Source organism: Salvia hispanica, chromosome 6, assembly GCF_023119035.1.
Source record: "Salvia hispanica cultivar TCC Black 2014 chromosome 6, UniMelb_Shisp_WGS_1.0, whole genome shotgun sequence".
In the NCBI taxonomy this organism is placed as follows: Eukaryota; Viridiplantae; Streptophyta; class Magnoliopsida; order Lamiales; family Lamiaceae; genus Salvia; species Salvia hispanica.
The window spans coordinates 38,212,231-38,224,330 of record NC_062970.1 but is presented as its reverse complement, the minus strand read 5'-3'; the positions used below and the strand labels follow the sequence as shown (position 1 = coordinate 38,224,330).

At 38.2% G+C, this 12,100-nt stretch overlaps 1 protein-coding gene across 2 annotated transcripts; it reads right to left on the bottom strand.

The window, feature by feature from the left end:
- Positions 1-7,938: 7,938 nt before the first annotated feature.
- Positions 7,939-10,225, bottom strand: LOC125192704 (heat shock cognate 70 kDa protein 2-like). 2 transcript variants are annotated; one of them, XM_048090334.1, is made up of 3 exons: positions 10,024-10,225; positions 8,697-9,661; positions 7,939-8,309 (listed from the first exon to the last, which is right to left on the bottom strand). In XM_048090334.1, the coding sequence occupies exons 1-3, from the start codon at positions 10,223-10,225 to the stop codon at positions 8,034-8,036; spliced, it is 1,443 nt and encodes a 480-aa protein (XP_047946291.1). In that variant the 3' UTR covers positions 7,939-8,033. The 2 variants fall into 2 exon arrangements, with proteins under 2 accessions (XP_047946291.1, XP_047946290.1); XM_048090333.1 differs by having other exon boundaries at positions 7,939-9,661.
- Positions 10,226-12,100: the final 1,875 nt, after the last annotated feature.

Genomic DNA, 12,100 nt, shown 5'->3' with positions numbered 1-12,100 from the left:
GAGAGAGCGTGGGATTCACCCTAGCATGGAGCATTCCGCTTGCATTGTAGATCTTCTTGGTGGAGCTAATAGACTAAAGGAAGCAGCTCAGATCATAGCCGATATGCGAGATGAGCCAGGGGCGATGGTGTGGGGTGCTCTCCTCGGATCGTGCGGATTCATTGCAACGTGGAGCTTGCAGAGAGGGCGAGCAGGATGTTGTTTGAGCTCGAGCCCATGAATGACGGGAACTATGTGCTTCTTGCTGAGATATACGCGGAAACGAAGATGTGGGACGATGTGAAGAGAGTGAAGAAGGTATTGGAAGAGAAGGGGCTGCAGAAGGTACCGGGATGCTGCTGGATTGAAGCGAAGAAAATGGTGTACTCGATTAGGTCTGTGGACGAGGTGAATCCTCAAATCGAGCTGGTCCATGCTTTGGTGGTGAGTGAAGCTGTCGGAGGAGATGATGGAGCAGGGATACGTGCCGGAGATGAAATCGGTGTTGTACGAGCTTGATATGGAGGAGAAGCAGCGGGTGCTGTTCGGTTATCCGGAACCAAACCGACCCTATTTGGTTAGGAACCGAACCAAACTGAGGCCAATTCAGTTTCGGTTTCGGTGCTTCAATCTCGGTTAGTTTTATGCTCGGTTAACCGTGTTGTCGGTTCGGTTCTAATCGAACCGACCGAATTACCTACCCTACTAATATCTATATGCTTGGTCCTATCATGAAACACAGGGTTTTTGCACAATTGTATAGCAGACTGACTATTAGAATACACAGTAGGAGTATCATTCAAGAATTTTAGTTCAGAGAGAACTCCCTTTAACCAAATAGCTTCCTTCATAGCCTCTGTGATGGCTATATATTCTGATTCAGTAGTAGAGAGGGCAACTATGTGCTGCAATTGAAATTTCCAACTAACACAAGATCTACACACAGTAAACACATAAGAAGTAGTGGACTTTCTCTTGTCCTTGTCATTAGCATGGATAGAATCAACAAAGCCACATAGCTCAACACCATCTCACACTTAGAGAAGCACAGACCATACTTAGAAGTATGTTTCAGATATCTAAGAAGCCACTTTAAGGCCTCCCAGTGCACAGGTCCAGGATTAGACATGTATCTACTCAAGCAAGACACAACATAAACAATATCAGGCCTAGTACTAACCATCAAATACATCACAGAACCAATAGCATTGGTATAAGGCACCTTTTTCATGGCAACAATATCAGCATCAGACTTTGGACACAAATCTTTACTATTAAAAATGAGCAGCTAAAGGCACAGTAGCAATTTTAGCAGCAGATATGTTAAACTTTTGCAAGATCTTATGCACATATGGCTCTTGGTGAAGCACAAGGACAGACTCCTTCCTGTTCCTAAAGATATTGATACCCAAAATCTTTTGAGCATCATCAAGATCCTTCATCTCAAAATTATCACACAAAACAGCTTGCACATGCTTAATAGACTTAAGGCAGGGTCCCATAATCAGCATATCATCAACATATAGCAACAAGAACACTGGATTTTTATCAAGGTTTTTCACATATAAGAAAGCATCAAAGGTACTTCTAACAAACCCAAGCTTCTGTATACATGAATTAAACTTGATATTCCATTGTCTAGGGGACTGCTTTAAACCATACAAAGCCTTTTTTAGCAAGCAAACATGATTGGGGTACTTAGGATCAACAAAACCCTCAGGTTGCTTCATATAGATAGGTTTATCTAAATCACCATGCAAAAAATCAGTTTTGACATTCATTTGTTTCAACTCCCAATCAAAGTGAGCACATAGAGCAAGCATAAGTCTAACAGTAGTAAACTTCACAACAGGAGCAAATATTTCAGTATAATCTACCCCCTCCTTTTGAGTAAACCCTTTGGCCACAAGTCTGGCCTTGTACCTTAGGCCATCTACCTTATTTTTCAATTTGAATAACCTTCTACAATCAACAACAGAAGCACTAGCAGGTAGATGAACAAGTAACAAGGTACAATTAACTTTCAGAGATAGCATTTCATCCATCATGGCTTTATGCCACAAATCCCAGAACTTAGATTTCATAGCCTGCTTATACGACTGCGGTTCATCCCCATCAGATTCATGCACATTAAAAGCAAGAGTAATCAAATTCACAAGACCTAAGTACCTAACATGGGGATTTGGTTGCCTTCTGCCTCTATCTCTAGACAGGAGGTAATCCTTCAAATCTGGACCAGGGTTAAGAACATGTTGAGGCTCAACAACTTGGTTATCATGAAGAGTCACATTTTAGGGCTCAAGCTGAGGTTCAGGTTCAGGCTCATGTTCGGGTTAGGGGCTATAGGATTTTTATTCCCGAATGACTCCACCTCACTTGGAGCATCATTTGATGGCTCCACCTCAGTGAGAGTGTCAGTGGACTCCACCTCACTTGGAGGCTCATTGTCAGCACTTAATGGAGAGGTATCAGGGTCAGATTTAAGGTAGGGGAACTCATCCTCATTAAAGACCACATCCCTACTTATAGTGACCCTAAAACCTAGTTCACTCCTATTCCAAATCCTATAACCCTTAACACCATCTGGATATCCAAGAAATACCCCTTTTTTGGATCTGGGATCCAACTTATCAGTTTTGGTGTGAATAAAAGCACTACAACCAAACACTTTCAAAAGGGATAAAGAAATTTTTCTCCCAGTGAATATAGACTCAGAACATTTACCCTTTAAAGGGACTGAGGGTGACCTATTCACCAGGTATGCTGAAGTCAGAAGGGCTTCACCCCAAAATTTTTTAGAAAGACCACTTTTAGACAAAAGACACCTAACTTTTTTCAAAAGGGTTCTGTTCATCCTTTCAGCAACTCCATTTTGCTGAGGGGTATAAGGATTAGTCTTGTGTATTTTAATTCCATACTTGGAGCACAAAACATCCATTTGGGAATTACAAAACTCAAGACCATTATCTGTTCTAATCACTTTAATGGTTTTTCCAGTTTGATTTTCAACAAGATTTTTCCATGTCAAAAACTTTTCAAAGACTTCAGATATATTTTTCATTAAAAAACACCAAACTTTTCTGAAAAAATCATCAATTATAGACAGAAAATACACAGACCCTGAATGAGTAGAAACTGAGGCTGGACCCCACACATTCATGTGGAGGTAACTCAATAACACTATGACTGACATTTTCAGTCACAGGTGTAGGGAAGGTAACTCTGTGTTGTTTGCCCAGAAAAGGGAAGGCTATTTTGAAAAAAAAATTCAGACAACAACTCATTTTTCTTCAAAATATTGAGACCTTTTTCACTCATATGACCAAATCTATTATGCCACAACATGGCTTTATCAACCCTAACCACATTAGCAAGATTACTCACACTCAGAACACACATAGAGATTACACTTCTTTTCAGCTTTAAACAAACACATAGCACCCTTACAGATTTTCATGACACCCTGCCCTCATTTACCCTCAAGCCCATCTTGCTCTAAACAGGAACAAGAAAGCAGGTTGTAACATAAATCAGACACATATCTCACATTCTTCAAATTAAGCACATAGCCATTACTGAATTTCAAACACACTGTCCTAACGCTAAGAATCTGACACTTTTTGTCATTTGCCATAGAAACAAAGGTATTTTCCACATATTTAAAATCAGAAAACACATTTTTGAAAGGAGAGATATGATAGGTGCACCTAGAATCAATTAGCTAGTTATTAATGGAAAAAGAACAGCCAAGAGTAGAGTTAACAGAAAGAGTGTCATGAGTCATGAAGCAAACACCTTCAGAGTCGCCATTCTTAGCCAGGTTAGCCATGGAATCCAGTTGATTATTATTTTCCTGCTTTTTAGGATTTGGACACTCCTTTTTATAGTGTCCAACCTCACAACAGTTAAAACATTTTCTATTAGCCTTAGGATTCCTGCTCTTAGACCTGGACCTACTCTTCCCCTTTTTTTTACCATTCCCATTAGAGCTACTGTCCTCATTACCCCCTCTAGTTTTAGATCTGCCCCTTACATTTAAAGCCTTTGACTGAGCATATTTAAAAGCCTGATTTTCTTTAAGCTCAATTTCTTTGAATTTTAAAGAACTAATGATCAAATCAAGAGAGGCAGAATCCCTGCCATACTTAAGGCCAGCTTTAACATCATTATAAGAATCAGGGATAGCATTCATCTGGGCAATGCTAGTATACTCATTAATGATTTTGTCACCAGACCTTTTAATATCTTGAACAAGTTTTTGAAAAACATCAATGTTATCCTCAATGTCCATTGAAAGATCAAGTTTAAATTTAAAGAGCTTTTCCAGCAAATACATTCTTGATGACATTGAGGTTTCAGTATACAGAGTATCTAGCTTTGCCCAAAGCTCAGAGGCAGACTCAATGGTACCAACCTTTCTAATCACAAAGTCAGAAAGGTTGAGTATTATAGTAGACCTAGATAATTCATTCATTTCTGCAGCCTTATCTGCAGACTCAGTGTCAGGGGCTTTACCTCAACAGATTTGAAAACTTTTTGCTGAATTAAAACACACTTTATTTTCTGTTTACAAATCACAAAATCATTTTTCTCATTAAAGGGGACAATGCCAACTGGCTGGGACATTTTGAGAAAGAATTTTACACACACAAAAGAACCAACAAGACAGAAGGCACAACAAGCAACCCTGCTATCACAGATAGTGGTCTTAAACACACAACAGTCAAGGAGACCACTTAGAAATCAAGTCCACACGCACAGGAGACACCTCAAAGTGATCCCAGACTCAAGAATCAAGTCAAGAATGAGTTCCTCCCTATCTGTCACGTGTACCCCGGCAAGAGGATTTCCCAGTTCACAATCACCCAATGTATAGGGGGCGCAGGAGATCACTCAAGGCGGTTAAGGCACAGGGTGGATAGGTAATTCACTCAAGAACATAGAGTCAAGCTCTTTAAAGAACACACAGAAAGCGGCAACGGAAGCAAAGAAAGCTGTAAAGAGCACCAAGAAACATGCAAAACAGAGAGGTAACAGAAGTCCTAAGGCCACGGCCAGTGGCTACTACTAGAAACAGCTACCCACACCTAAAACTAGAAAGCAGTAAAAGTTTTAGGGATCAAGCCAATTTACCAGAGCGGAAACCCTTCGTTAAGGAGAACCCGTCTTACCTCAGAGCCTGTACCAAAGGCTGAGCCTTACTCTGACGAGTCCACCTCCTTTTAATTTGCGACCCGGCGTGCCCAAGTGATTCCCTGTGGCTCTGATACCACTGTAGGGATCAGATCACTCGGGATTCACTAATTACCGGGACCTCTTTTATTGATTGAGATCTGAGATGACTAATCTCAGAAGTTACAAGCCAAGTACATAGCAATCACTAACAAGATTACAAGATTACCAATACTCTAAGTACAGAGGTTACAAATCAGAAACCCTAGCTACTGGTCAAGCCTTCCACCAGGCTAGACCCTCAAGCTTGATCCGATTAAGCTCCTCCATACTAAGTAGAAGTATTTGTAATAGAGGCAAGATCCCTAAGGATCTAAACAACAGAAAGAAGACTAAGCAACCAAGCAAGAACAGTAAGGATATGGCTCAGGTCACAACGGTGACTGCACTAGGCCAAGGACCTCTCTACACGCTTCTACCACAAGTCACAAAGTAAGAAACCATTGAACTGAACTCAGAGACCCGAAACCTCAGTTTCACAGAGTACAAGCCAATGTAGCCTCCTCACACAAGGATCAACTCCAAACTCTTGGAACACAGCTTCGCAACACAAGAACCTCCGAAGAAACCTCCAATCACAACTAGATCCAACACAAAAGTTGGACTAAACCCTATATCTGAGAAGGAATACACCAGGTCTCACTTCACTCAAGATCTAAACCGATGAACCTCTTTAGAACCAAGTATCATCGGTGAAAACGAGAGATTGGAGAAGATGACCGGCGAACAAGGCCGGAATCTTAGAGAGAGACTAGAGAGAAGGCGGAGCAAAGCGCAAGAGAGAGAGAGAGAAGGTTCTGGAATAGAATAAATGTAACCGAAGAGTCAAGAGACTCAAAACAACACACACATTAATCCAACGGCCCAGAGCTGCTACGTGGCATGCATCCGTGCCACAAAATAAATAACAGGCCTGCACAAAACCGGGCCAAACATTAATTAATTGGTACAAGCCAAATACAATTAATATATTGATCAAATCATCCGAAAAGAGTCCACAATATTCAACAAATACTAATAATAATAAATTGCTAGGATTATGAAAATCAATTAATATATTATCCTAATATTTTGGTTTCTATAACAAATAATACAATTCTCTCCTTTCTTCCGTCTTCGTACAACTTTATAAAAGAGTGGGGATGGGGTGTTATTCTTCCTTTATTGTCTTTATATTTGTGTATTAATTGATATCACATAAACTTATACGAAGTATACAATTAAAACTAAAGGAGGTCATTTATTTTTGCTAATAATATCTATGAGATATATATAAATATAATTAAAATAATATTAATGCATAATATCTATGAGTTTGGGATAAGACTTATATATAATTGTCATGAATTTGAGCATGAAATAGTGGACCAGTTTGGCATACACATACAATGTGTTAAAGATAATGTTAAAAATAAAATCTTTGTGGATAAAACAATTAACTATTTTTAGTTCCTCATTAATTATCAAAATATGCATAATGAAACAAAATTAAAGCTAGATTCTAATTTAAATATGTATATTTATAAATTATAGAGACCGAATAGTATTAAATATAATAAAAATTTAAGTTTAAAGCATAAATTAGAACCTTGCTTTAAAGTATAATAATAATTATATAATTTAACATAGATTCTGTATTTAATTAAAAAGAACTTTAATTATATACTACTTCTATAAGAACCTATGCTACATTAAGAGCCCAAAATTAGAGCCCAAGTTGTATACACTAACTAAATCCATGAAGCCCTAAATCAAAATGATGTGACTCCTTTCTCTCTCCCCCTCAACGGTATCCAACTCCTTCCGCCCTGCCATGCGCCGCTGCCCGCCCCGCCTGCCTCTCTCCGCTTGCCTCGCCGCCCACCGCCCTAGATCCAATTATTTTTAACATGCCTCTAGATTCTAGACCATAAACCACTCACAAAAAATGGCAACATTTGTGAAAGAAAAAAATTAATTATACAATCAGCTTTCATTTTCCCTCCAAAAAGGGTGTTATGGTAACTTCAACAAACTGGGATGTTAGTTTTACTGGGATGGAAAGAGCATAGTCTTCCCTTGCTAAGTTCTTTTTCTAAGAGTATCGTGTAAGAAATATTTTACTAGAACAAGAAATTATTGTTTGTGCGGTTTTGTTCGTTTATTGAAATTTGACGTTTGGAAACACATCTCCAAGGCGTATTGTAAAATTTAAGAGGAAAAGAGTCGGATTAATGAATTAAAATTTTGAAATAAGACACTACTAAATCATCTACTAATCTTTACCGATTAACTAGTACTGTAGTGATACGAGCATCATATTTTATGTAGACTAAGTCGTTTCCTTATCTTCAAAGTAGTTACATTAATCATGCTTCTTTCTTCAGTTAGTAGGTAGTTTCTCCATGCACGTTTCCCTTTTAGTTAGTTTTGCTCTCTAAATAGTGTAAGCCCTTGGTGGCATTATCAGGAATGAATAAGAAATATTTCCTACGTTGTTGTTTTCTTTCATTTTTCTCCAAATTAAGCAAACTGCCTGACGGAGGAGACCTCCGCACGCAGAAGTCGACCGCAGAGCCCCCCTCGCCGTCGATCTTTCTCTCCGATACGACGAAGATCGTATCATGTAGTATTTAGAATATGAGACTGTCAAATAAAAAGCACTTTATATAGTTAATACATTGCAGTTTTACAATAAGCTAAATTTTGTTGAATTATAATTTCATAGCAAGTTTTTTCATTATAAACTAGGAGTAGTATTTATTCACTAAAATTAGAATTCAAGAAGATCATTACACGATCTAAAACACTTAATTATTTGCAATCACGTTCATTCTTGCTACCTACATCTTGGCAATAATCGGGTCGAAAATGGTCTTCAGCTCCATCATCTTGTCTTCAAAATCATCAGCCTTTGCATGTTTATTTAACTCCAACCACTGTATAAAAGACTCAAAAGCATCTTCCATCTTATTCTTGTCTGCTCGTCTGAGCCTGACTGCACATCTGATGGTGTCCCTCATGCTGTAAGCGTAGTCCTCCAAGGCATTCTTCGCCTCCACATTCTTCTTATGCTCCTCGTCCTCCTGCTTATACTTCTTGGCATCCATTATCATATTCTCGATTTCTACCCTGGACAGCCTGCCATTGTCGTTCGTGATGGTGATGTTCTTCTTCAGTCCAGTCCCCGTTGCCTCCGCTGACACAGTCATGATACCGTTCACATCAATGTCGAAACACACTTTGATTTTAGCAACACCTCTGGGTGCGGCTGGAATGCCTTTGAGATTGAATTGCCCTAGCAGATTGTTGTCTGTTGCCCTGCTTCTTTCACCCTCGTACACCCTAATCAGCACATTGGTCTGATTGTCCTCCACTGGGAAGTATTCTTCTATTCTCCTGGTTGGGATAGTTGTATTCCTCGGAATAATTATACTCATGATATCTCCAGTAGTACGAACACCAAGGGACAAAGGAGTAACATCCCAAAGAACCAAATTCTGCACCTTGTCATTGCCATTACCACTCAACTTGGCAGCTAGTACAGCAGCACCATATGCCACAGCTTCATCCGGACTAATGCTCTTGCACAGCTCCTTCCCATTGAAAAAGTCCTGCAACAGCTCCTGAACCTTGGGAATTCTACTCGACCCCCCAACCAGCACTACGTCATGGATGCTGCTCTTCTCCATCTTTGCATCCTGCAAGCACTTCTCCACCTGCTCCACACACTTCCTGAATAAACCCTTGTTAATTTCATCAAATTTAGCACGTCTGATAGTTGTAAAGAAATCAATCCCCTCAAACAATGCTTCAATCTCAATCGTGGTTTCGACAATGGATGAAAGGTTCCTCTTTGCCCTTTCACACTGAGTCCTCAATCTCCCAACAGCTCTTGGGCTTCTACTTATATCCTTTTTATACTTTTGCTTGAACTCATTCATGAAATGATTCACCATCCCATTGTCCAGGTCCTGACCTCCAAGATGAGTATCGCCAGCAATAGCCTTCACTTCTACGATGCCCCCCTTAATCCTCACCAGAGACACATCTAACGTCCCACCACCAAAGTCAAAAAAGAGCACATTCTTTGCCACAGAGCTAGTGGACCCTTTATCCAGACCATACGCAATTGCTGCAGCAGTAGGTTCATTGATGATCCTCATAACGTTAAGGCCGGCAATGATTCCAGCATCCTTGGTCGCCTGGCGCTGAGAGTCGTTGAAATAAGCAGGCACAGTTACAACAACATCCTTGACGGTTGTTCCAAGAAATGCCTCTGAGATATCCTTCATCTTAGAGAGCACCATTGAAGAGATCTCCTCGGCTGAAAATTGTTTCTCCTCCCCTTTGTAGTTTACCACGATCATAGGTTTGTTGGTTGCATCGCATATGAGCTTGAATGGCCAGTACTTCATGTCATTCTGAACCGTTGAGTCACTGAATTCACGGCCGATCAACCTCTTTGCATCTGTGTAACACCCACCGTGTAAGATATAACTCAACCACATTTTAGTAATTAATCATCTCCCTACTTTATCTAATAGTTATCCTTGAGCATCTCCAACCATTTACACTACTAAAACTCATTTCACATCAAATGGAGTATAATTTTACTCCAATCATTTATAATAAATTCAAATTTAAAAGAATGTTAAATTTTTTAAAAAATACTAAGTATTTTTACTCAAAAACCAAAAATGGGATTGATTTTGGAGTACCCACTAGAGCTAATTTCCTGCTCCATATTAGGATGGTTTAATAAAACTATGCTTACTCACACATGTGCACCAAAATTTGAAATACTAACGATAATCACATGAAAAAACTGACCGAAAACAGTGTTAATGAGATTTCTGGCTGCTTGATAGTTGGCGGCATCGCCGACGAGACGCTCAGTGTCGGTGAAAGCCACATAAGACGGCGTGGTGCGGTTGCCCTGATCGTTTACTATTATCTCAATTCGGTCGTGCCTCCACACTGCCACGCACGAATATGTCGTCCCCAAATCAATCCCAATAGCCTTTCCGGCCATTAATGATGTCGAGGACAAACACAGCTACAACTCAAACAATACAAAAATTATCAAAACTAATGCTCTAAACAAAATGCTAGGAAAGAGGTGAGAAAATGAAACGTCGTACCTTGAAAGAAACCTATGATCGACCAAAAGTAGAGGTGGAATATATAGAGCAAAAAAGTTTGAGCTAAATTATTTTAAGCTGTTATGGAAAGTGTAGATATTATTTTCTTCGTCTCATAAAAATAGTTTTCTTTTTCCACTTTGGTCCGTCTAACAAAAATAGTCCCTTTTTACTTTTGGCAAGTATTTTCCTTTTATATGACGGGCCTCATTCTTAACTATCAATACTTAAATCATTTTTTCTACATTTCTCCTGCTTTACCAATTTCACATGAAAACTTGCATCGTCCCCGAAGTCCCTATTTATATTGAAAGGGGGAGTATATATTTCCTTAAAAATAAACACTTCATTTTGGTATATCTCATAAAAATGGTACTACTCCCTAAGGCATTTCTTTTAGTCACGGTGAATCATGATTAGGAAATTATGTTGAATGAGTTAAACGAAGATAAAATTTAATAGGAGAAATTAAAAAAAAAGGAGAGCAAATTAAGTATGAGAGAGAATAAAGTAAAAGTGATTAAAAGTTTTGATTTTTGTTAAAAAAAAAGGAAGTGCTTAAACTTAACTGAAATAACCAGAAAAATAATATAATTCAACTTAGTTGGAACAAAGGAAATACATTTCTATTTTTAGCAACTTTTTTTATACGTATTGTACTATTGAGGTGAGTTCGTTCTTCATTATCAATATTCCAATCACTTTTTTTTACATCTTTCATACTTTATTAAATGATTTTATATTATTCACTATAAATATTCCTCGTCCCATAAAAATAGAGATATTTGGAAGGATACCGAGTTTTAATTTATAATTGATAAAGAATAAAAGATTTCTAAATAGAAATATTAGTAGAGAACGTGGCCACCAAATTAGAGAAAAAGAAGATAAATAGACTATTTTTTACAAAACATGCCAAAATATATTGAGTCTCTTTTTTATGGGACGATGGAGTATAAATTAGAGTTACAGTCCATGTTCCAGATTTTTATATTCTGTCTTCCGTTAATGCGATGGAAGTTGAAATATTTCTTCGTATCATTCAATATTTGACAAATCGATTTTTTAAAATAAAGTAATGTCATTAATACTGTGGATTCCAATCTTTACAATTCATAGTAATTGCTAGTCTACCTTTTTGGACCTTTTTGGTGATGGGGTATTCTTGTATAGAGTGATCGGAGAATTTCTGTATGGATCATAACAAGATTCTCCACTAGGGACATTAATTTCAAACAAACCAAGTGGTTTTATGATCACGCACAATTATTTTGACTAATGATGAATTAAGAATTCAATTCATTGTTTGCCGTTAATGATAATGTTTGAACTTATCTTCATTTGCCTTTTAAATATTAGGGAGTAGTACTAGATATTTGGTCTTAACAAAATTATTTGGTTTGTTGTGAGCACAAGGTATAATAATACCATATTTATTCATGTGTGCCCTCCACAAATTAAACTATCGAATTCCATTCTTGTCCCTACTAACCTCTGTCTCACAAGTCACAACTCGTTTCAAGAACCTTGCACGGGGGTTCATTCTATCTCGAATGCTTTTTTCCCCTCCAGTAGTTATCACCTCTCACAGTATTGAATGTGTTAGATTGGTTTCTTTCTTTTTTTTTTTGTGTTGAGATATGCAGTAGTTATAACCACTCTAGATATTGGTTGTCTAAGTTTGACTAAGTTTTGTTGTTGAGAAAAACTAGTGTACACACATGTTAAACAATAGTGGAGAATATAACAACTATCCCAACCAGGAA

Bases quoted from the DNA above. Each gene is read 5' to 3' on its own strand.
- LOC125192704 (XM_048090333.1), bottom strand. From the start codon at position 10,225: ATGGCCGGAAAGGCTATTGGGATTGATTTGGGGACGACATATTCGTGC. The intron at 9,662-10,023 runs GTCAGTTTTTTC...GGTGTTACACAG, and splicing joins TCTCATTAACACTGTTTTCG to ATGCAAAGAGGTTGATCGGC.